The sequence below is a fragment of the Salvelinus fontinalis genome, chromosome 31 (genome assembly GCF_029448725.1).
Source record: "Salvelinus fontinalis isolate EN_2023a chromosome 31, ASM2944872v1, whole genome shotgun sequence".
NCBI classification, from domain to species: domain Eukaryota; kingdom Metazoa; phylum Chordata; class Actinopteri; order Salmoniformes; family Salmonidae; genus Salvelinus; species Salvelinus fontinalis.
In genome coordinates, this window is record NC_074695.1 from 17,170,479 (window position 1) to 17,195,413 (window position 24,935).

The following is a 24,935-nucleotide window of genomic DNA, read 5'->3' on the forward strand; positions in this document are numbered from 1 at the left end:
TCCTGGACATGGGAGGAGATCCTGGATGGTAAGGGACCCTGGAGGCAGGCTGGGGAGTATCGCCGTACAAGGGAGGAACTGGAGGCAGCTAAGGTGGAGCGGCAGCGTTATGAGGGAACACGGCTGGCAAGGAAGTCCGAGAGGCAGCCCCCCCCAAAAAAATTGGGGGGCACACGGGGAGTGTGGCTGAGTCAGGTTGGAGACCTGAGCCAACTCCCCGTGCTTACCGTGGCGAGCATGTGACTGGTCAGTCCCCGTGCTATGGGGTGATGCGCACTGTGTCTCGGTTGAGCATTCACAGGCCGGTGTGCTCGGTGCCAGCGTCCCGCATTTGCCGGATGGAAGTGGGCATCCAGCCAGAACGGGTTGTGCCAGCTCTGCGCTCGAGACCGCCAGTGCGCCTCCACGGCCCAGTGTATCCAGTGCCTCGGCCAAGGAAGAAGCCTCCTGTATGTCTCCCCAGCCTGGTGAGTCCTGTGCCTGCTCCCAGAGCCAGGCCTCCTGTGTGTCTCTCCACTCCAGAGATGGCCTCCAGCCCGGAGCCTCCAGCGACGGCCTCCAGCCCGGGGTCCCCAGCGACGGCCTCCAGTCCGGGGCCCGCAGCGAGGGCGCCCAGTCCGGGGCCCGCAATGAGGGCGCCCAGTTCGGTACGAGGGTTCCCGCACCAGAGGTGCCACCAAAGTGGGGAGAGCCAGCGGTTGAGCGGGGTCTGCGTCGCGCACCTGAGCCGCCGCCGCGGATAGATGCCCACCCAGACCCTCCCCTATAGGTTTAGGTTTTGAAGCCGGAGTCCGCACCGTTGGGGGGGGGGGGGGGGGGGGTGGTACTGACACGCCCTGACCTTAGATCTTTTTTATATCTCTATTTTGGCTGGCTGTGCCTAAACAACTTGGAAAATTCCAGAAAATTATGTGATGGCTTTAGAAGCTTCTGATAGGCTAATTGACATAATTTCAGTCAATTGGAGGTGTACCTGTAGATGTATTTCAAAGCCTACCTTCAAACTCAGTGCCTCTGCTTGACATCATGGGAAAATCAAAAGAAATCAGCCAAGACCTCAGAAAACAATTTGTAGACCGCCACAAGTCTGGTTCATCCTTGGGAGCAATATAATATCCAAACGCCTGAAAGTACCACGTTCATCTGTACAAACAATAGTACGCAAGTATAAACACCATGGGACCACGCAGCTGTCATACCGATCAGTAAAGAGACACGTTCTGTCTCCTAGAGATGAATGTACTTTGGTGCGAAAAGTGCAAATCAATCCCAGAACAACAGCAAAGGACCTTGTGAAGATGCTGGAGGAAACAGGTACAAAACTATCTACATCCACAGTAAAAAAGTCCTATATCGACATAACCTGAAAGGCCACTCAGCAAGGAAGAAGCCACTGCTCCAAAACCACCATAAAAAAGCCAGACTACGGTTTGCAACTGCACATGGGGACAAAGATCGTACTTTTTGGAGAAATGTCCTCTGGTCTGATGAAACAAAAATAGAACTGTTTGGCCATAATGACCATCGTTATGTTTGGAGGAAAAAGGGGGAGGCTTGCAAGCCAAAGAACACCATCCCAACCGTGAAGCACGACGGTTACAGCATCATGTTGTGGGGGTGCTTTGCTGCAGAAGGGACTGGTGCACTTCACAAAATAGATGGATTGTGAGGCAGGAAAATTATGAGGATATATTGAAGCAATATCTCAAGACATCAGTCAGGAAGTTAAAGCTTGTTCGCAAATGGGTCTTCAAAATGGACAATGACCCCAAGCATACTTCCAAAGGCAAAATGGCTTAAGGACAACAAAGTCAAGGTATTGGAGTGGCCATCACAAAGCCCTGACTCATATCCTATAGAAATTTGTGGGCCGAACTGAAAAAGCGTGTGCGAGCAAGGAGGCCTACAAACCTGACTCAGTTACACCAGCTCTGTCAGGAGGCCAATATTCACACAACTTATTGTGGGAAGCTTGTGGAAGGCTACCCAAAACGTTTGATCCAAGTTTAACAATGTAAAGGCAATGCTACCAAATACTAATTGAGTGTATGTAAACTTCTGACCCACTGGGAATGTGATGAAAGAAATAAAAGCTGCACGTTGGTCCTCTTCTCCTTCTCCCGGCGACGTTCGTTACAGCATTAATCAGAGAGGCAACAAAGAAACCAAAGATAACCCTGCAGGAGCTCCAAAGCTCCACAGCGGAGTTTGGAGTATCTGTCCATAGGACCACTTTAAGCTGTACACTCCACAGAGATGGGCTTTACAGACGAGTGGCCAGAAAAAAAGCCATTGTTTAAAGTGTTCACCAAAAGGCATGTGGGAGACTCCACAAACATATGGAAGAAGGTGCTCTGGTCAGATGAGACTAAAATTTAGCTGTTTTGCCATCAAGATAAACACTATGTCTGGCGCAAACTCAACACCACTCATCACCCTGAGAACACCATCCCTGTGGGGATGTTTTTCATCGGCAGGGACTGGGAAACTGGTCAGAATTGAAGGAATGATGATTGGCGCTAAATACATGGAAATTCTTGAGGGAAACCTGTTTCAGTCTTCCAGAGATTTGAGACTGGGATGGAGGTTCACCTTCCAGCAGGACAATGATCCTAAGCATACTGCTAAAGCAACACTCAAGATGTTTATGGGAAACATTTAAATGTCTTGGAGTGGCCTAGTCAAAGCCCAGACCTCAGTCCAATTGAGAATCTGTGGTATGACTTAAAGATTACTCTATACCAGCAGAACCCATCCAACTTGAAGGAGCTGGAGCAGTTTTGCCTTGAAGAATGAGCAAAAATCCCAGTGCCTAGATCTGCCATGCTTATAGAGACATATCCCAAGAGACTTGCAGCTGTAAGTGCTGCAAAAGGTGACTCTACGGCCTCCCGGGTGGCGCAGTGGTCTAGGGCACTGCATCGCAGTGCTAACTGCGCCACCAGAGTCTCTGGGTTCGCCCCCAGGCTCTGTCGCAGCCGGCCGCGACCGGGAGGTCCGTGGGGCGACGCATAATTGGGCCAGCGTCGTCCGGGTTAGGGAGGGTTTGGCCGGTAGGGATTTCCTTGTCTCATCGCGCTCCAGCGACTCCTGTGGCGGGCTGGGCGCAGTGCGCGCTAACCAAGGGGGCCAGGTGCACAGTGTTTCCTCCGACACATTGGTGCGGCTGGCTTCCGGGTTGGAGGCGCGCTGTGTCAAAGAAGCAGTGCGGCTTGGTTGGGTTGTGCTTCGGAGGACTTATGGCTTTCGACCTTCGTCTCTCCCGAGCCCGTACAGTTGTAGCGATGAGACAAGATAGTAATTACTAGCGATTGGATACCACGAAAATTGGGGAGAAAAGGGGATAAAAAATGTAAAAAATAAAAAGGTGACTCTACAAAGTATTGACTTTGGGAAGATGAATAGTTAGGCACGCTGAAGTTTTCCGTTTTTTTGTCTTATTTCTTGCTTGTTTCACAATTTAAAAAAAATGCATCTTCAAAGTGGTAGGAATGTTGTGTAAATCAAATGATACAAACCCACAAAAAAATCTATTTTAATTCCAGGTTGTAAGGCAACAAAATAGGAAAAATGCCAAGGGTGTCACGCGGGACTAGGTGGGTGCAGGAATCAGACGCAGAGAGAGTTCCACTGGGGTATAGTGCTCTTTACTAAGGCACACACAACCTGTAACCTGTAACACACCTCGTTTATTCTCCTCAGGACTTTAAACGGCCCCACACACTGCGGCCCCAGCTTCCGACAGGGCAGGCGAAGGGGCAGGTTTCGGGTCGAGAGCCAGACCCTGTCCCCCGGTGTGAACATGGGGGCCTCACTGCGGTGCTGGTCAGCGCTCCTCTTCTGCCGTTCTCCCGCTAACCTTAGCAATTCCTGGATGGCTTTCCAGGTGTCCTTGGAGCGCTGTACCCATTCCTCTACCGCAGGAGCCTCGGTCTGGCTCTGATGCCATGGGGCCAGGACCGGCTGGTAACCTAACACACACTCAAAAGGGGACATGTTCGTTAAGGAGTGGCGGGGGGAGTTCTGAGCGAGCTCAGCCCAAGGAACATACCTCGCCCACTCTCCAGGCCGGTCCCGGCAATATGACCGCAGAAACCTGCCCACATCCTGGTTTACGCGCTCCACCTGCCCATTACTCTCGGGGAGGAAACCCGAGGTCAGCGAGGTCAAGCTGACCGAGACCCCCAGTCTCTCCATAAACGCCCTCCAAACTCTGGACGTGAATTGGGGGCCCCGATCAGAAACGATGTCCTCAGGCACCCCATAGTGCCGGAAGACATGGGTAAACAAGGCCTCCGCAGTCTGCAGGGCCGTAGGGAGACCGGGCAACGGGATGAGACGGCAGGACTTAGAAAACCGATCCACAACGACCAGGATAGTAGTACTTCCCTGGGACGGGGGAAGGTCGGTAAGAAAGTCCACCGATAAGTGTGTCCACGGCCGTTGTGGAACGGGGAGGGGCTGTAACTTCCCTCTAGGCAAGTGCCGAGTAGCCTTGCTCTGAGCGCACACCGAGCAGCAGGAGGAGACATAAAATCTAACGTCCTTAGCCAACGTTGGCCACCAGTACCTCCCTCTAAGACTCTGCACTGTCCTCTCGATGCCAGGATGACCCGAGGAGGGGAGAGTATGAGCCCAACGGATTATCTTATCCCGGACCCCCCCCCCTGGCACGTACTGAGCTCCCGCTGGACAGTTAGGGAGGGCCGGCTCTAACCGTGAGGCTCTCTCTATCTCCGCGTCCACCTCCCATACCACCGGTGCCACGAGACATGAAGGTGGAATGATGGGAGTTGGCTCAACGGACCGCTCCTCGGTATCATAGAGGCGGGACAGCGCGTCGGCTTTGGTGTTTTGGGAGCCTGGCCGGTACGAGATGGTGAACTGAAACCGGGTGAAAAACATGGCCCATCTAGCCTGACGCGGATTTAGTCTCCTCCCTGCCCGGATGTACTCGAGATTACGATGGTCAGTCCAGATGAGAAAAGGGTGTTTCGCCTCCTCAAGCCAATGTCTCCACACCTTCAGGGCCTTGACTACAGCTAACAACTCCCGGTCCCCCACTTCATAGTTTCGCTCCGCCGGACCGAGCTTCCTCGAAAAGAAGGCACAAGGGCGGAGCTTGGGTGGTACGCCCGAGCGCTGGGACAGCACGGCCCCGACCCCCGCCTCGGACTCGTTCACCTCCACTATGAACGCTAAAGAGGGGTCCGGGTGCGCCAACACGGGCGCATTGGTGAACAGCTCCTTCAGACGACTGAAAGCTCTGTCCGCCTCTGCTGACCAACGCAAGCGCACCGGTCCTCCCTTCAGCAGTGAGGTAATGGGAGCAGCCACCTGACCAAAACCCCGGATAAACCTCCGGTAGTAATTGGCAAACCCTAAAAACCGCTGCACCTCTTTCACCGTGGTCGGAGTCGGCCAATTACGCACGGCTGTAACGCGGTCACCCTCCATCACCACCCCGGAGGTGGAAATACGATAACCCAGGAAGGAAACGGCCTGTTTGAAGAACTCACATTTCTCCGCCTTGCAATACAGGTCACACTCCAGCAGTCGCCCAAGTACCTTACGCACCAGAGACACATGCGCCGCCCGTGTGGCAGAGTAGATCAAGATGTCATTGATGTACACTACCACTCCCTCCCCGAGCAGGTCTCGGAGAATCTCATCTACGAAGGATTGGAAGACGGCTGGAGCATTTTTCAACCCATATGGCATGACGTGGTACTCATAATGGCCAGATGTAGTACTAAATGCGGTTTTCCACTCATCTCCTCCCCGGATACGCACCAGATTATACGCACTCCTCAGGTCCAGTTTTGTGAAGAAGTGCGCCCCGTGAAATGATTCCACCGCCGTAGCGATGAGAGGTAGTGGGTAACTAAACCCCACTGTGATGGAATTTAGACCTCGATAATCAATGCACGGGCGTAAACCGCCATCTTTCTTCTTCACAAAAAAGAAGCTTGAGGAGAAAGGTGATGCGGAGGGCCGAATGTACCCCTGTCCCAGTGATTCAGTAACATATGTTTCCATAGCTACTGTCTCCTCCTGGGAAAATGGATACACGTGACTCCTAGGAAGTGCAGCGTTCTCCAGGAGGTTTATCGCGCAGTCCCCTCGACGATGGGGTGGTAATTGGGTCGCCCTCTTTTTTTTTCTTTTTTTAAAATAAATTTTATCCCCTTTTCTCCCCAATTTTCGTGGTATCCAATCGCTAGTAATTACTATCTTGTCTCATCGCTACAACTCCCGTACGGGCTCGGGAGAGACGAAGGTCGAAAGCCATGCGTCCTCCGAGGCACAACCCAACCAAGCCGCACTGCTTCTTTAACACAGCGCGCCTCCAACCCGGAAGCCAGCCGCACCAATGTGTCGGAGGAAACACCGTGCACCTGGCCCCCTTGGCTAGCGCGCACTGCGCCCAGCCCGCCACAGGAGTCGCTGGAGCGCGATGAGACAAGGAAATCCCTACCGGCCAAACCCTCCCTAACCCGGACGACGCTAGCCCAATTGTGCGTCGCCCCACGGACCTCCCGGTCGCGGCCGGCTGCGACAGAGCCTGGGGGCGAACCCAGAGACTCTGGTTAGACCCTAGACCACTGCGCCACCCGGGAGGCCGGGTCGCCCTCTTTTTACTGAAGGCGATAGCCAAATCGGCATATTCAGAGGGAATGCGCACGGTGGAAACCTGGTCTGGACTCTCCACCGTAGTCGCACCAACGGCAACTCCTATACACCTGCCTGAACACTCCTCTGACCACCCCTTAAGAGCCCCCCTGTCGCCAGGAAATCACCGGGTTGTGCTGAGCTAGCCAGGGAATTCCCAACACCACTGGAAACGCAGGTGAGTCGATAAGGAACAGACTAATCTGCTCCTTATGACTCCCCTGCGTTACCATGTCCAGCGGTACCGTGGCCTCCCTGACCATTCCTGACCCTAATGGTCGGCTATGTAAGGAGTGCACGGGGAAAGGTAGGTCTAACGACACAAGGGGAATCCCTAGCCTTAACGCGAGCCCCCGATCTATGAAATTCCCAGCTGCGCCTGAATCGACTAGCACCTTATGCTGTAGAGAGGGAGAAAACCCAGGGACAGAGGTTAACACATACATATGACCGACAGGAAGCTCTGGGTAAGTCTGGTGCTGACTCACCTGGGGTGATCGAGTAGTGCTCCGCCTGCCCTCCCGACTCCCAGACGAGTTCCTCCAGCACCGGTCGGCCGTGTGTCCTCGCCGACCACATCTGGTGCAGGAGGACACTCCTCCTCCGGTCTCCCTCGAAGCTGCCCACCCTAACTCCATAGGGATAGGAGCAGGAGGGCTGGGAGGTGGAAACGACAGGACCTGTTCTGAACGTCCGCGGGCAGCCAGCAGGTTGTCGAGACGGACGGCCATGTCAATGAGTTCATCCAGCGTGAGGGTGGTGTCCCGACACGCTAGCTCCCTACGGACGTCCTCCCTGAGGCTGCATCGGAAATTGTCTATCAAGGCCCTGTCGTTCCACGCTGCTCCTGCGGCCAAGGTCCTGAACTCCAGGGCAAAGTCCTGTGCGCTCCTTGTCTCCTGACGCAGGTGGAACAGCCGTTCACCCCCTGCACGACTCTCTGGTGGGTGGTCAAACACAGCTCGGAATCGGCGGGTGAACTCGGGGTAATGATCCCTCTCCGAGTCTGGACTATTCCACACTGCGTTGGCCCACTCGAGAGCTCGTCCAGTCAGACAGGAGACGAGGGTGCTCACGCTCTCCTCTCCAGAGGGAGTAGGACGAACGGTCGCCAGGTAAAGTTCCAGTTGTAGAAGGAAACCCTGACACCCAGCCACCGTTCCATCATACTCCCGTGGGAGCGCTAGCCGAAGAGCCCCGGAGCCGGATGCGGTAGCAGGAACAGGAGGTGCTGGAGGAGGGGTGCTGGAGATGAGGTGGGAAGGCCACTCCTCTCCCATCGATCCATCCTCTCCATCATTTGATCCATAGCAGAACCAATCCTGTGGAGAACACTGGTATGATGGAGGACCCTTTCCTCCATCGATGGGAGAGGAGATGCGGCTGCTCCTGCTGATTCGATTTGTGGTGCGGGATTCTGTCACGCGGGACTAGGTGGGTGCAGGAATCAGACGCAGAGAGAGAACCACTGGGGTATAGTGCTCTTTACTAAGGCACACACAAAAATGAAGCCCAGCATTACAGGGCGCAGAACATACAACTTGACAACCCAAAACCACAGGGTGTCAAGTGAAAGAAAGAAAATACACCTCAGCCTACAATGCACACACGTAACAAAATAAAGACAATCCCGCACAAAACAAGGGCGGGTCTAACTACTAAATATAGGGAAGCTCATTAACCGAAAACAGAACACAGGTGAAACTAATAAGACAAAACAAACAGACAAACGAAAAAGGGATTGGTGGCGGCTAGTAGGACGGTGACGACGACCGCCGAGCACCGCCCGAACAGGTAGGGGAGCCAACTTCGGCGGAAGTCGTGACAAAGGGGGTGAATACTTTCGCAAGCCACTGTAAGATACTATTGATGTGTCTGCCTTTGGGGCAGTTACAATAGCGTTACAATAGCATACATACATTCCCGTCATATACTGTTGATGATGCTGGTTGGCTCTATTTGCCATATATCAATTAGCATGCCCTTCTGTGCCCACCTCATACTATGTAAATGTATTGCGTTTCAGCTGTTATCAGTGAATGAGGCAGCTTTATGGAGGAGATAACAATTAACTACACGTATCCCTGGCAGCAAGATGGAAAAGTCCCAGAATGTGTTTATACAGATCCAGGAAGCCTATCAGATTCTGCTCAGAAGCCTCTTTTGAAATAAGTGATTTTCCTCAACCCTTGTCAACCCTGCAATGCCAATGACGTGGCTTATAGCTGGTTTCACTAAAAGGATCTACATTCAGCCCGTTATTTGAGTCATGAAATGTACCAAATATATGAATGAACATACTTTACAGGGAGTTGTAACATGACTAGTATACTTCATTTGAACACCAGACCAGCTCACAGAACATACATTGTGTAGGGGGTAGTCTTGGTGGTGTTAGCTGCCATCTTCTGGTAGAACACCTATGGATTGGGAATGCTTCACTCTTCACAGTATAAATTATTAAGTACATTCACACAGTTAATTACTTTTCATTCAAATCTGTTGTCAATTACCTGCCTCCTTTTTTATCATCATTTGCATCACCCTAATGATTGACAATGAATGCACTAGTAGTAGCTTAATGTGCTGCATTACCAATCACACCACACATGGTTGATGCACAAATATTTAGGCTAGTTTTTGGTGGCTGAATAAATCAGCTGTTTCTCACATTATTACGCATCTATGTTTTCGACAATCACTGGCTGCTGATCAGGTTATCTGTTGTACACTGCTCAAAAAAATAAAGGGAACACTTAAACAACACAATGTAACTCCAAGTCAATCACACTTCTGTGAAATCAAACTGTCCACTTAGGAAGCAACACTGATTGACAATACATTTCACATGCTGTTGTGCAAATGGAATAGACAAAAGGTAGAAATTATAGGCAATTAGCAAGACACCCCCAATAAAGGAGTGATTCTGCAGGTGGTGACCACAGACCACTTCTCAGTTCCTATGCTTCCTGGCTGATGTTTTGGTCACTTTTGAATGCTGGTGGTGCTCTCACTCTAGTGGTAGCATGAGACGGAGTCTACAACCCACACAAGTGGCTCAGGTAGTGCAGGTCATCCAGGATGGCACATCAATGCGAGCTGTGGCAAGAAGGTTTGCTGTGTCTGTCAGCGTAGTGTCCAGAGCATGGAGGCGCTACCAGGAGACAGGCCAGTACATCAGGAGACGTGGAGAAGGCCGTAGGAGGGCAACAACCCAGCAGCAGGACCGCTACCTCCGCCTTTGTGCAAGGAGGAGCACTGCCAGAGCCCTGCAAAATGACCTCCAGCAGGCCACAAATGTGCATGTGTCAGCATATGGTCTCACAAGGGCTCTGAGGATCTCATCTCGGTACCTATTGGCAGTCAGGCTACCTCTGGTGAGCACATGGAGGGCTGTGCGGCCCCACAAAGAAATGCCACCCCACACCATGACTGACCCACTGCCAAACCGGTCATGCTGGAGGATGTTGCAGGCAGCAGAACGTTCTCCACGGCGTCTCCAGACTCTGTCACGTCTGTCACATGTGCTCAGTGTGAACCTGCTTTCATCTGTGAAGAGCACAGGGCGCCAGTGGCGAATTTGCCAATCTTGGTGTTCTCTGGCAAATGCCAAAAGTCCTGCACGGTGTTGGGCTGTAAGCACAACCCCCACCTGTGGACGTCGGGCCCTCATACCACCCTCATGGAGTCTGTTTCTGACCATTTGAGCAGACACATGCACATTTGTGGCCTGCTGGAGGTCATTTTGCAGGGCTCTGGCAGTGCTCCTCCTTGCACAAAGGCGGAGGTAGCGGTCCTGCTGCTGGGTTGTTGCCCTCCTACGGCCTTCTCCACGTCTCCTGATGTACTGGCCTGTCTCCTGGTAGCGCCTCCATGCTCTGGACACTACGCTGACAGACACAGCAAACCTCCTTGCCACAGCTCGCATTGATGTGCCATCCTGGATGAGCTGCACTACCTGAGCCACTTGTGTGGGTTGTAGACTCCGTCTCATGCTACCACTAGAGTGAGAGCACCGCCAGCATTCAAAAGTGACCAAAACATCAGCCAGGAAGCATAGGAAAGCCAGCCGGATAATTTTCAACCCCATGTCCATTGGCAAGCTATTTAAATAATTACAATAACAATACAAACAAACAATGAGCAGTGAGCACATGCAGAGCAACATATGACAAGCAACCCGTAGCATGCAGACAGACAGCAGTAGCACAAAAAGCAACACAACAAAATGCAAAAAACAGTATTTACACATCTCACAAGCTACACACAAAATCGGATTAGAAACCTAACCCAAACCCTAATCACACTGTTAAGCTTATACCAAACCCTAACCTTAAATCAAGACCAAAAAGCACATTTGTTTTTATAAATGTTTACGATAGTCCCTTTTGACTTTGTGGCTGTGGTAACTAGTGGAAACACTATCCCAGCATGGGCCCGGAAGTTGTCTGGGATTCCCGATTTCCACTAGATAACACAGCCACAAAGGCTATATCGTAAAAATGTATGAAAATACAAATGTGCTTTTTATTCTTAATTTAAGGTTAGGGTTAGGCATAAGGTTACTATGTGGTTACGGTTATGTTTTAAATCTGATTTTAAGAAGATATATTGTAGAAATAGGCGGGATGTATGACTTTGTGGCTGTGTTAACTAGTGACGACCGGGATTCCCAGGTAAAAGAAGATTCCGGATATGCTGCCGTCGTCAAAGATATCAACAAACAGATATTCTGACATTTAAAAACGACAAAATAGTCTTTCACCAGGTAAGGAAGATAGTGATGTATTTGCTAACAATGAAGGTATGACATGAAAAGTGACATTTTGGCAAGGATGTGTTTCGGACTAGTTTCGATGTATGGCATTTGTCGGGTGGTGGGTGCCATAGCAACGGCTCAGAAGAAACAGTATTCTGCTAGCTTGACGTGTTATTTTCGGATGGGGAAGTTCCCATCTAACGAGACGAATGTCTCCCATGAAGATGATTGGCACACCGCAGCGGCGGTACAGGCGCCTGTAGCTTCTGTACAGCCCCTGCTCATATCTGCGGGAAGTAGCGGTGCTGCGGGTTAAATTGAAATAATTTTGCCAAAATTTCCTTATAAAAAATTATTCCCCCCAAAATGGTATTACTCCTGTCTGAACAGACATAAATAAAAATGTCAAAATACTACACCTGAGAGCATCATTTATATACAGAGGATCAATAGCGTCTACATTTAACATTTAAGTCATTTAGCAGACGCTCTTATCCAGAGCGACTTACAAATTGGTGCATTCACCTTATGATATCCAGTGGATATATCCACATTGGATACCCAATATCCAATATCCAATGTCCAGCAATGGGACTCGCTGAGTTTATAGCCGATGTTAAGACTTGAGATTCAGCATCGTCCATGCTGAACCTCCAAGTCGAAAGCCCTTCTTGGTTAAAAAAGCCCTTCTTGGTTAAAAAAGCCCTTCTTGGTTAAGGGCTTGTAAGTAAGCATTTCACTGTAAGGTCTACAGACCTGTTGTATTCGGAGAATGTAACAAATACAATTTGATTTGATTTGATTCTAAAGAAATTACCTTTGGGTTAAGTTTTAGCACAAGCACTTACTGTCAGGAAGGCCGATTCTGAGCAAACAGCACTGTTTTTCAAAGTAGGTTATCTTGAGATATTGGCACAAGCTCATTTGTCATCACAGGTGAGTAGCCTATGCTTTATCTTCATCATTGGGTGAGTCAGTGTCACTGGAAAGTTAATTTTATAGACTAGTGCAGCCTATACTATGTATGTACTAGTCTATAAAATTAACTTATATATATGTGTGTGTATATATGTGTCTGTGTTTCCTTTTGTAAAATGTGGCGCCTGACACGCTATCAATAAATTTGGGATTTTGGCCAAATGAGCCACATTTACATGTTCTTAAAAACAGCCTATAACAAATTACAAAAACACTATTCCTTGTGTTTCGATGTGTAGCATATGCAAAACTTTATAGCCTATTGTTTTATTGGTTTTTACTTCCCTAAAACAATACTTGTCCACCTCACTGTTCAGCTGTCAGAGATTTGAGCACTAAATGCATCAGCGCATTGTATGCATAGGCCTATAGGCTGTATGATATTAATATAAAACAAATATAAACAAAGAGAAGCTTAGGCCCAGAGAGAGAGAGAGAGAGAGAGAGACCGGCAGCATGCTACGACACCAACATGCGTTTCTTTATCCTTGTCAGATAGGCTATACAGATATCTGCTAAACAGATATAGGTGTACAGAAGGAGGCTATTTCGTAATTTTTTTAATCCAAATATTTTTTGGAAAGATAAGCATTATATTGTTTGCTGGTGCACAATGTCTTCATATCATAGGCCTGCAGTGTAGGCTAAAAGCCACACCACACCAAACCTTCACAAAAGTTTCTAAACTTTATTAGGGTAATATCAAAAGTAAGTCAAGCCATTGTTTATAGAGAAAATATGAGCAGGATATTACTGTATAACAGCAAACACAACGTTACAGTTGGAACTTAATTTGGCCAAAGCAAATGGCTCAACAGAATGAAACCAAACACTTGCGAACTGGTTTAAACTTTCACAAAAGTTTTGAACAGGCTAGATTGCAGCAACAACCAAAAAAGACTAGTGCCTACTGTAACCCAACAAAGGATAGCAATAGGCTAATGATATTTATTTTACAAAAGGCTTACTTATAACTTAAACTAAATACGGAGCACACAATTAAAAATACAGATTTAACTTAATTTAGCCAACAAAAATGTCTCAACAGAATGAAACAAATTATGTTTTGCATATTTAAAAAAAAACTGGTTTAGATTAATAAACAGGCCTACAATAATAACAATGATATACAATAATAATAATGATAAAACAAATTATTATAAATAAGAAAAACTAAAAATTAAGTAAAAAAATTGTATCCTACTTGCATTTGGTCATTTGTGTGGTATGAAAAAATATTCTACTAATGTCTTCTATCATGTAAATGACATAGAATAGCATGAAATGCATTTATAAAAGGCCTGTGGAAATCCTAAAAATGTGTCTGCTCAACTGTATGTCACTACTCAAATGTGATTATAGATTCTGTCCCCAACTCCCCCCGAAACTCAAAACATCTATGCCCCTTTTGTCTACTGCTCCAATGTCTTCTTTTGCTAATGGATGATTGGTTTTACGATGGCCACGTCAGGCTCACTCAGTAACCAAAATGTTACCTTTGTTTCTGATTAGAATATCCATGCAATATTTAAAATATATGAAACTAATGAAATGTTATAATTGATATACCTACCATGATGATAAACCAGAGAAATTTGATCAAACATATACCCCACATTTCCTGGGTATGTGTAGGTGTAGGAGGGAGGGAGGGCAGTTCAAGCAGTTACTGACTATAAATGTTGATCTTCTCATATGTGCATTTCCTGGCAACTGAGGATAGGTGAATCTAGATAGACTAGAGCAAAGTACCAGTTAGACACACAATACAAAGACTCGTGTGAAACAATTTAATACTGCATTTATTGCAGCTTTACATTGGGCTTCAGACATATTTGAACCAAAAGAAATATACTGCAAAGGATACATTTAACATGGTGAGCATCATACAATGGTATCCAAAATGGCATTTTTTGTTTTGTTTTACAACAGGTGGGAGTACTTAAGATAAGATGAAGATTGTTGTATGCTAGGATATCTCATGAGTTGGACCATATCTTTGCTCTGACTTGTCTGTTTTTGTCTCTCTGCCACAGGCAGCTGGTGAGAGAATGAATGCTGATGACTGCAATGGACATTCATATATGTCAGGTAAGCAGAAAACTAAAAGTATTTTAAAGACTGGATAGATTAGAGAGTTTAATAGTCACATGTACAGGGTTGCAGATGTAATTACAGGGTACAGTGAAATTATTGACCTCCGAGATACAACAATGCAGGACAAAATGAAATAAAACATGACCAATATAATAAAAATGGATAATAATATAAGTAATAATATATACATATTAACAATGTAATGATGGGGACAGGGAGAGCAGGTAGCTGACTAGTGGTGGCTATTCAGCAGCCTGATGGTCTGGGGGTAAAAGCTATTGGCCAGAGTGACAGTTTTTGCCATGATGCTCCTATACTGCCCGCGTCTGAGTGATGGAAACGGGGAGAACAGGCCATGGCTCGGGTGGCTGGGGTCGCTGATGATCTTCTTGGCCTTCCTGCAACACCTGGTGTTGTAGGTGTCCTAAAGGACAGGCAGTGTATCCAGTATAATGACATAGAACGGCATCAAATGTCCCAACATTACATTGTGTTCACTTCACAGCCAGTGGAGGAGAGACAGCGACGGAGCATGGTGATTTCTGTGGAGGTCTGAGGGTTCCGGCCGTGGGAACTCAACAGTCCTCTCTCAACCAATCTCTCAGTGGTCAGTCATCTTTTTAAGTCTCTTATCTGTGATCTACAGTATATAACCTATTGAATGTACTGTATAATATATCACATGCAAAACTGACTGAAAGTTATAAAGAACACCAGCAGTTATCTCACTTGAGGAATTATTTCCATATGATACATTTTGGTATTTCAATTTATAAAGATTTTCTTAATTGCAATAAAACAAAATTTCCCATCATACATTTCCCATCCCTTTCCCGTTCCATATGCTAAGTTATGATGAAGGTTTTGAACAAAGTGTCTCTCCTCTGTCTCCACTCTACCCAGTGAACTCTATTAAGGTAAAGGAGGACAGTGACATTGAGCCTGTTGGTGCTCTACAGCCAGAGAGGAGAAAAGGAGAGAGGGATGACAGAGAGGATACAATAGAAGAAGGGAGTGGAGAGCTGGGAGGAAGGGTGGGTCCAGGGAGTGCAGGAAGTGGTTACGGGGAGCTGGCCAGTCCTCAGCCTGCGTCCCCTGGTCCCATCCGACTGCCCAATGGGAAGCTCCAATGTGACGTGTGTGGAATGAACTGTATCGGGCCAAATGTACTGATGGTGCACAAGCGCATCCACACAGGTGAGGCCAGATAAACAGACAGCAGAGTAGGTTGAAAAATCCCCCTAGAAAACAACGGGCAAGTTTCTATTCAGTTTCCTGAACTGAAAACTGTATTGACCCCAACCCTGATAGGAGGTCTTTGTGTTCCTCATCAACATGAACCCTTTGACTTTTCTTTACATGGTGTCTATATGGTCCATACATTTTGACTGAATATTGCTTCACTGCTTTGTTCCAAGGTGATAGTAGGATTTGGAAAAAAAGACTGCCCATGTTGTTGTCAGGTGAGCGTCCGTTCCAGTGCACCCAGTGTGGAGCCTCCTTCACCCAGAAGGGGAACCTGCTGCGTCACATAAAGCTGCACTCTGGAGAGAAACCCTTTAAATGTCCCTTCTGTAACTACGCCTGCCGCCGCCGGGACGCACTCTCTGGACACATCCGCACACACACTGGTAAGACACAGTAGCCTGCTTTCTAATATCAAGCCAGGAAACTGGTAAGACCATTTGGGCTCTAAGTGGGCTCAGTGGGACCAGATGGGGAATAGAGCTGCTACCAGCCGCAGTCCCACTGTGTTGTGTAATTACAATGTATTGTAATAGCGAGTCATCTGTTTTCACAGTGTCTTCAATTCAATTATTTTTGGGGTCCAATTGGATTTAGAACAACAAAATCATATATTTCTTGCAAAAAAGTCCATTCATCTCTCTAGAGTGGGGCTCAGAGGAAATAGACAAATATCTATTGTCTTTACAGGAATGTACTTTACCACACGTGCAAAATATGACATTTAAAAGTATTCAAAACAGGATGTCCTGTTGGTGTTTTTCAATTTAATGAAGACATGCATTCAACAGGTGTTGATAGAGACAGGCAGAGCATGGTGGGCCTGCTGTTCTGAACAAATAATTTCAGTTTCAAAGAAAAGCAAACTTGCAAACCTCAGATTTCGGCGAAATGACGTCAGTCTCTGACTGCTCGGTAAAGGTGGAACATTGCGGTGACAAGTTGGGTGTTTTAAAACGTCAAAGGTGTGGAACAGAGAACAATTTCTGGAATTCACAGAGAAGGGGGAGTCCATACCCATATGGAAAAGAGATATATATATATATATATATATATATATATATATACACACACATTAAACAAGATTCTTATATAGGTTATATCTGGAACATGTTAGTAATAGATACGGCAGCAAATACACTGAGAAAATTCATAGAAGATTATTGTAATATATTACTTATATGGGTGGGTAACATTTACACATAAAAAAAATGTTCCATGTATTATATAAATCAAATCTGATTGGTCACATACACATGGTTAGCAGATGTTATTACGAGTGTAGCAAAATGCTTGTGCTTCTAGTTCCGACAATGCAGTAATATCTAACAAGTAATCTAACAATTTCCTAACAACTACCTTATACACACAAATCTAAAGTGGTGAATAAGAATGTGTACTTATAAATATATGGATGAGCGATGGCCGAGCGGCATAGGCAAGGTGCAATAGATGGTATAAAATACAGTATATACATATCATATGAGTAATGTAAGATATGTAAACATTATTAAAGTGGCATTATTTAAAGAGGCATTGTTTAAAGTGACTAGTGATCCATTTATTAAAGTGGCCAGTGATTGGGTCTCAATGTAGGCAGCAGCCTCTCTGAGTTAGTGATTGCTGTTTAGCAGTCTCATGGCCTTGAGATAAAAGCTGTTTTTCAGTCTTTCAGTCCCAGCTTTGATGCACCTGTACTGACCTCGCCTTCTGGATGATAGCGGGGTGAACAGGCCGTGGCTCGGGTGGTTGTTGTCTTTGATGATCTTTTTGGCCTTCCTGTGGCATCGGGTGCTGTAGGTGTCCTGGAGGGCAGGTAGTTTGCCCCCGGTGATGCGTTGTGCAGACCTCACTACCCTCTGGAGAGCCCTGCGGTTGAAGGCGGTGCAGTTGCGGTACCAGGCTGTGATACAGCCTGACAGGATGCTCTCGATTGTGCCTCTGTAAAGGTTTGTCAGGGTTTTGGGTGACAAGCCAAATTTCCCCAGTCTTCTGAAGTTGAAGAGGCGCTGTTGCGCCTTCTTCACCACACTGTCTGTGTGGGTGGACCATTTCAGTTTGCCTGTGATGTGTATGCCGAGGAACTTAAAACTTTCCACCTTCTCCACTGCTGTCCCTTCGATGTGGATAGGGGGATGCTCCCTCTGGTTTCCTGAAGTTCCATCCTGAAGATCATCTCCTTTGTTTTGTTGACTTTGAGTGAGAGGTTGTTTTCCTGACACCATACTCTGAGGGCCATCACCTCCTCCCTGTAGGCTGTCTCGTCGTTGTTGGTAATCAAGCCCACTACTGTTGTGTCATCTGCAAACTTGATGATTGAGTTGGAGGCGTGTGTCGCCACACGGTCGTGGGTGAACAGGGAGTACAGGAGGGGGCTGAGCACACACCCTTGTGGGGCCCGACTGTTGAGGGTCAGCGAAGTGGAGATGTTGTTTCCTACCTTCACCACCTGGGGGTGGCTCGTCAGACAGTCCAGGACCCAATTGCACAGGGCGGGTTGAGACCCAGGGCCTCCAGCTTGATGATGACCTTGGAGGGTACTATGGTGTTGAATGCTGAGTTGTAGTCAATGAACAGCATTCTTACATAGGTATTCCTCTTGTCCAGATGGGATAGGGCAGTGTGCAGTGTGATGGCGATTGCATCGTCTGTGGACCTGTTTGGGCGGTATGCAAACTGAAGTGGGTCTAGGGTGGCCTGTGAGGTCGAGGTGATATGATCCTTGACTAGTCTCTCAAAGCACTTCATTATGACAGAAGTGAGTGCTACGGGGCAATAGTCATTTAGTTCAGTTATTTTTTTTAAACATACGAGAGACATTGTCCCATATGGAAAAGATATAGAAGAATCTAACAAGATGATTATCTTCTACCTGGAACTTGGCAGCAAATACACATACAACATGAATAGAAGATTGTTGTAATATCTGACTTATATGGGTGGGTAACCTTTAGACAGAAATATAAAACACATACGAGAGACATGTAAGGTAAGCTTTCTAAGGAGGAGGTGGAGGATGGGGCGGGTGCAGGAGCAGAGAGGAGCAGGATGGGGTGGAGGGAGGAGCAGGAGGTGGAGGGGAGGAGGAGGAGAAGTGGAGGGAGGAGCAGGAGGAGGGGGATGAGAAGGGGGAGGAAAATCTAGGTAATAGTCAGTGACAGATATTAAAGTTAAGCAGGGCTGGACTTGGTAAAAACCCTGGATGGGAGACAAAGGCATAGCTGTAGATTAATCAAATGTCCAGTAGGAGGTGCTGCACAGACTTAACCATGGAAACTCATACCTGAAAATGCACACTGAGTATACAAAATATGAAGAACAGCTGCTCTTTCCATGACATAGACTGGCCAGGTGAAAGCTATGATCCCTTATTGATGTATCTTGTTAAATCCACTTCAATCAGTGTAGATGAAGGGGAGGAGACAGGTTAAAGAAGGACTTTTAAGCTTTGAGACAATTGAGACATGAATTGTGTATGTGTCCCGTTCAGAGGGTGAATGGGTAAGACAAAAGATATAAGAGCATTAGTCAACACCTTGTAGAGTCCATGCCCTGTTGAATTGAGGCTGTTGAATTGAGGGGAGGTGCAACTCAATGTTAGGGAGGTGTTCCTAATGTTTGGCATACTCAGTGTATAAAAACAATACACTTTTGTTATAAAATTCATAGATGACTTATATAAGTCATATTTTGTCTCATATGTCATACAATATCCATGTAGGAAAGTGGCCACTTTCATATGTCATACAAGGCCAAACATACACCATTTCAATATTGACATAGAATATACATACAAACCATGTATTTGGATCCTGATTCTTACTAGATTTTTGTGCAAATAATCTACTTCTGCCATACAAGATTCATATTGTATTTTCATGCTTCTTTTCCATATGGTAGGCTAACGTCTAGGTCATGAACAAGTATTAAAGGATGTAATAAAACTTACATTATTTTATTTAACTAGGCAAGTCAGTTAAGAACAAATTCTTATTTTCAATGACGGCCTAGGAACAGTGGGTTAACTGCCTGTTCAGGGGCAGAACGACAGATTTGTACCTTGTCAGCTCGGGGATTTGAACTTGCAACCTTTCGGTTACTAGTCCAACGCTCTAACCACTAGGCTACCCTGCCGCCCCTGCATTATGCACAACTACATGTAACTTTTTATTTGACTTACTTTCAGAAATAACAAACTTTCCTAGGACACAATATCAATAGTCTGGTCATATTTTGTAGATCTCATTTTACCAAAACAGACCAAAAGAGAAGCATGCGTGACCCATTAACTGACCCATGAATTGCTGTGTTTCTGGGCTGCAGTGCCCTCTCTGACAGTGGGTAAACCTTACAAGTGCAGTTACTGTGGTCGTAGCTACAAGCAACGGATCACCCTGGAAGAACACCTTGAACGCTGCCACAACTACCTAAAGTGTCTACAGAACCATCAGCCAGCACTCAGCACTGAACACACTGCACAGGGTAACATACACACAGACTCTTAATGTCCAATGCACAGGGTAACACACATTGACTGTCATCATCCACACAAACACAAGATTACAGAAATATACTTTGCTCTTTCATGTTGTGTTAGTTCAGTCTGAGCTCACTGGACAAAGTCACTGTGAACCAGAAAACACACATCTGTTTTTGCATTATGATGTCAATGTGTATTTGAACAGAGTCTGTTGTGTTTTGTCCCCAGATATGGAGCCGATGTCTGAGCCACAGGCTGTCCTCCAGCCGTCCACTAAGAAACTGTCTTTTATAGACAGACTGGTGAACACCATCACCAAACGCAAGAGGTCCACTCCACAGAAGTTTCTGGGTGAGTTTTCTCCTGTTTATATATGTCCATGTTCCTGAAGGTCTTGAAACCCAACAGTGCTATAACATGATGATAGTCTTATGAATCTGAGGTTGTCAACACTGATGTGCCCTTTTCTTTACAGGAGAAAAGCACATGAGGCTCAACGAGCCTGATATAACTTCTGAACTGTCCCCTGGTCCTAAAAAGGAAAAGGATGGGGACCTGCACTCTGCACCCAACTCTCACCTTGAGGGAGAGGCTGGTGCTGCAGGGTTAGTGGGGATGGGGGGCAGGTATCTCCACAGGTATGGAGGTGATGAGGACCCTGGGTCTGAGCCCCCTCAGCTGGCCCTGCCCTACTCTGCCTGCCTGTCTGACCCCAGCCCAGTCATCAGCTCTGTTTACAGCCACCCGATTCCCCTGGGTCCCCAGGTCAATGGAGCCGTAGGTGGGCGTGGAGGTGGGGTAGCGGCCAGGTTTGTGGAGCTCGCTGGACGGGAAGCAGGCGAGGGACACAAGGACATACCCTCAGGTCAGAGCCAAACGGTCAGCAATGGCTACAGCAATGGCCCCAGCATTGGCTGCCATGATTTCAAAGACAGGTCCGACACAGCAGAGGAGCAGCAGAGCACCAGTGTTATAGCTCCAACCAGCAACTCCAACAACCACCACCTACTCCCTAACCTGCAGTACGTAGCCCCAGCCCTGCCCAGCAGCCGTCGCGACCGCTGTCCAAACCCCAATCCCAGACACGCCCAAGACCCAGATATAGAGAGGGAGAGAGGGTACACCGACACCACTATCCCCACCACTGTGAAGGGATCGGGGAGCCCTGGTCCAGGGTCACCATCCATCTCCGGGGAAGCTTCTATACAGGTACAGGTGGTGGACGGGGAGGGACGAGCGGTGCGGTCATTCCGCTGTGAGCACTGTCGCATGTTCTTCCTGGATCACGTGATGTTCACCATCCACATGGGCTGCCACGGATTCCACCAGCCTTTCCAGTGCAACGTCTGTGGCCACTGCAGCTGCGACCGCTACCAGTTCACCTCGCACATCATCCGCGGGGAGCACCAGGTGGGTTGAGGACGGGAGTGAAGGGGGAGAGCTGGTCCCAACTGCCCTACCCCTTAGCACTTCCCCTTCAATGTTTACACATCTGAAGGGTCTGGATAGGTATAACCAGTGTAGTGGTGGAGATTTCACTGTATTGCGTCCACAATTGAGACCGGCTGGGGGTGAAGGGGGTGGGTGGGGCGAGGGAAAGGCAGGGGTGTCTGCTTCTTTGAGGTGACATGGGCTGCTTGTTCTGCACCAGATTACACACAGAGAGACACCCATTGCCTTAACTGTTACATAGAAGTAACCCAGGATGATCTTGCTGTGACTGAGAGAAGGCATATTGTTTACAACTGTTAATGTAATGATGGAGTATGTGATCATGTGTAAAGGACATTTATGAACATGAAATATCCTGCCTTAGGTGATGTGGATCCTTCACTGTGGATGGTTACAGATTTTAACCATGGAGATTAAGAAGAAAGCTAATAGGGGCCTTATAATACTGGTGCAGATCAGACTGTTGACCCATGTCCAGTGAAGGATAGGACTCGACTGAGGTGGTCAGGTAGACGAGGCTGCTACATCTAATGGAGGATTGCACTTATAGATTATTGGCTTGAATGTGATAATAGCGTGACGTGAAAACTACTTTTACTTTTAGCTAGAAAACTACAAAGCGCTATACAGAAACCCAGACTAAAACCCCAAACAGCAAGCAATGTAGATGTAGAAGCACAGTGGCTACGAAAAACTCCCTAGAAAGGCAGGAACCTAGGAAGAAACTTAGAGAGGAACCAGGCTCTGAGGGGTGGCCAGTCCTCTTCTGGCTATGTCGGGTGTAGATTATAACAGTACATTGCCAAGATGTTCAACCCCACCCACTTTGCCTAAGCACAGCCTCCACACCATTAGAGGTATATCTTCAAACCACCAACTTACTACCCTGAGACAAGGCTGAGTATAGCCCACGAAGATCTCCCCCACGGCACGAACCCGAGGGGGCCGCCAACCCAGACAGGAAGATCACGTCAGTGACTCAACCCACTCAAGTGACGCACCCCTCCTAGGGACGGCATGGAAGAGCACCAGTAAGCCAGTGACTCAGCCCCCATAATAGAGTCAGAGAATCCCAGTGGAGAGAAGGGAACCGGTCAGGCAGCGACAGCAGGAGCGGTTCGTCGCTCCAGTGCCTTTCCGTTCACCTTCAGACCCCTGGGCCAGACTACACTCAATCATAGGACCTACTGAAGAGATGAGTCTTCAGTAAAGACTTAATGATCGAGACCAAGTCTGTGTCTCTCACATGGATAGGCAGACCATTCCATAAAAATTGAGCTCTATAGGAGAAAGCCCTGCCTCCAGCTGTTTGCTTAGGAATTCTAGGGTCAATAAGGAGGCCTGTGTCTTGTGACGTACGTGTAGGTATGTACGGCAGGACCAAATCGGAAAGATAGATAGGAGCAAGCCCATGTAATGTTTTGTAGGTTAGCAGTAAAACATTGAAATCAACCCAGCCTTAACAGGAAGCTAGTGTAGAGAGGCAAGCACTGGAGTAATATGATATATTTTTGGGGATTCTAGCGGCCGGGTTTAGCACAAACTGAAGTTTATTTAGTGCTTTATCCGGGTGGAGAGTAAGCCATTGCAGTAGTCTAATCTACAAGTGACTAAAGCATGGATTAGCATTTCCACATAGTATTTGGACAGAAAGTTTCAGATTTTTACAATGTTACGAAGATGGAAAAAAAACTGTCATTGAAATCTTCTTGATATGTTCATCTATTTTTCCTCCTGAGATTGCACTGATAAATGACAATGCAATGCTTTAAAAATATAACGACTTTGTGTAGGAAGAATGCTCTTCACACCAGATGAACAGTGGATTTTTATAGGGTTTTATTTATGAAAAGGGGCCATCTACAGAACTGGGTCCTCTAATTGATCTGTCCCTCTCCACTTCAAATTGGTGCTGAATTGACCATTGTTAGGTCCTTGTTTGGTTAATCATGTCACATGACCTTTATTTAAAGCTTTTTCATCAAACGGTCCCTTTTCTTTTATGTCAGATGGTCCAGCACTGTCCTCAGACAATTGTCAGCTAATTCTAATTTCTGGAAAAGGCTTAAAATAAAGGTTAAAATCCAGGTCATGTGACATGATTAACCAAAACCCAGGGCCCTAACCATTGTGACTAAGGTTATCTCCATCCTAACTTAGAGGAGACTCAGATGTGAACATCCACAGATTTGTGTCATTTCACACTGAATGGTTCAGGAAACAAGGACAACGTCTTGATGGGTTGACTCCAGTTGCACAAATGGACACTGAGAAAATTACTTAATATATTTTAGCCTATCAAAGACTATTTTTTATGAAGTTTATCACTTTTGTATAGTTATGTGAATATCTATATGTTGTAGTGTGACACATTTAGCATAGCCTTGGTAGATGTGGTCAGCTTCAGCTATATCCCAAATCTTGTCCAGCCACAGCACAAGCAACCCATTGGTCCAGAAAGGTTACCTCCTGTGATTTTAAAGCAACCAAAAACCTCTAAATGTATTTGTTTCCCGTCGCAGTGTGGGGACTGGGGAACAATGTTTGAGACCAAATTCAGTATTTTATGTGAAATGTTGTCTGTTTGCATCCTCATGTGAACAAATGAATATCTTTATCTATTGTACTATGAATGCACTTGATGTACATAGGATAATTCTATGATATATGAGTGAGAAAATGTAATTATCAGATTCTTATTTATCCTTTCCAGTGGCAGGTAGCCTAGCAGTTAATTAAGCGCTTTGGTCCAGTATTTAAGGGGAAAAAATGTGCCAATGTGCACTTGAGCAAGACACTTATCCCTAATTGCGCATGTAAGTTGCTCTGGAAAGAGTTTGCTAAATTATTAAAATGTAAAAATTGTGTGATGACAAATGAATTCTGTATGAACTGTGAAGTATCTTCAAGCAGCAGGTTAGTAACCTCAAGGATAGTTGTTCCTGTCATAGTTAGGCTTTAATTGAATTGCAATGTTGTAGAAATATTTTGTGAGAAGAAATGTAACATGACAAAGAAAACTATTTACCTCAAGATAAGAGACACGAAACTGCCTCATTCTTTGAAATAAGTTACTTTTGGTATCAAGTGCTTTTATGGTGTGCAACCTAACTGTTCAAGTAACACATGTCCAATAAAAATACATGTAATGTTCTGATTGGACATTTTGTTCTCATTAATGTGACATTCAATATAAAGCAGATATTGATATGGCTCTTCTACCAAGTCGGTATACAAATGTAACACTTCTGA

At 46.7% G+C, this 24,935-nt stretch overlaps 1 protein-coding gene across 1 annotated transcript; it reads left to right on the plus strand.

The window, feature by feature from the left end:
• The first annotated feature begins 11,341 nt into the window (after window positions 1-11,341).
• LOC129829680 (zinc finger protein Eos-like) lies at window positions 11,342-21,805 on the plus strand. Its single transcript, XM_055891535.1, has 8 exons — window positions 11,342-11,440; window positions 14,446-14,500; window positions 15,012-15,113; window positions 15,410-15,703; window positions 15,970-16,137; window positions 20,075-20,233; window positions 20,460-20,582; window positions 20,707-21,805. The coding sequence occupies exons 2-8, from the start codon at window positions 14,461-14,463 to the stop codon at window positions 21,648-21,650; spliced, it is 1,830 nt and encodes a 609-aa protein (XP_055747510.1). The 5' UTR covers window positions 11,342-11,440; window positions 14,446-14,460; the 3' UTR covers window positions 21,651-21,805.
• Window positions 21,806-24,935: the final 3,130 nt, after the last annotated feature.

What these genes read in the sequence shown, in the direction of transcription:
- LOC129829680 (XM_055891535.1), top strand. Translation starts at nt 14,461, where the DNA reads ATGAATGCTGATGACTGCAATGGACATTCATATATGTCAG. An exon ending in TGGACATTCATATATGTCAG is followed by an intron (nt 14,501 to 15,011) that starts GTAAGCAGAAAA and finishes TTCACTTCACAG; the next exon opens with CCAGTGGAGGAGAGACAGCG. An exon ending in GCACAAGCGCATCCACACAG is followed by an intron (nt 15,704 to 15,969) that starts GTGAGGCCAGAT and finishes TGTTGTTGTCAG; the next exon opens with GTGAGCGTCCGTTCCAGTGC.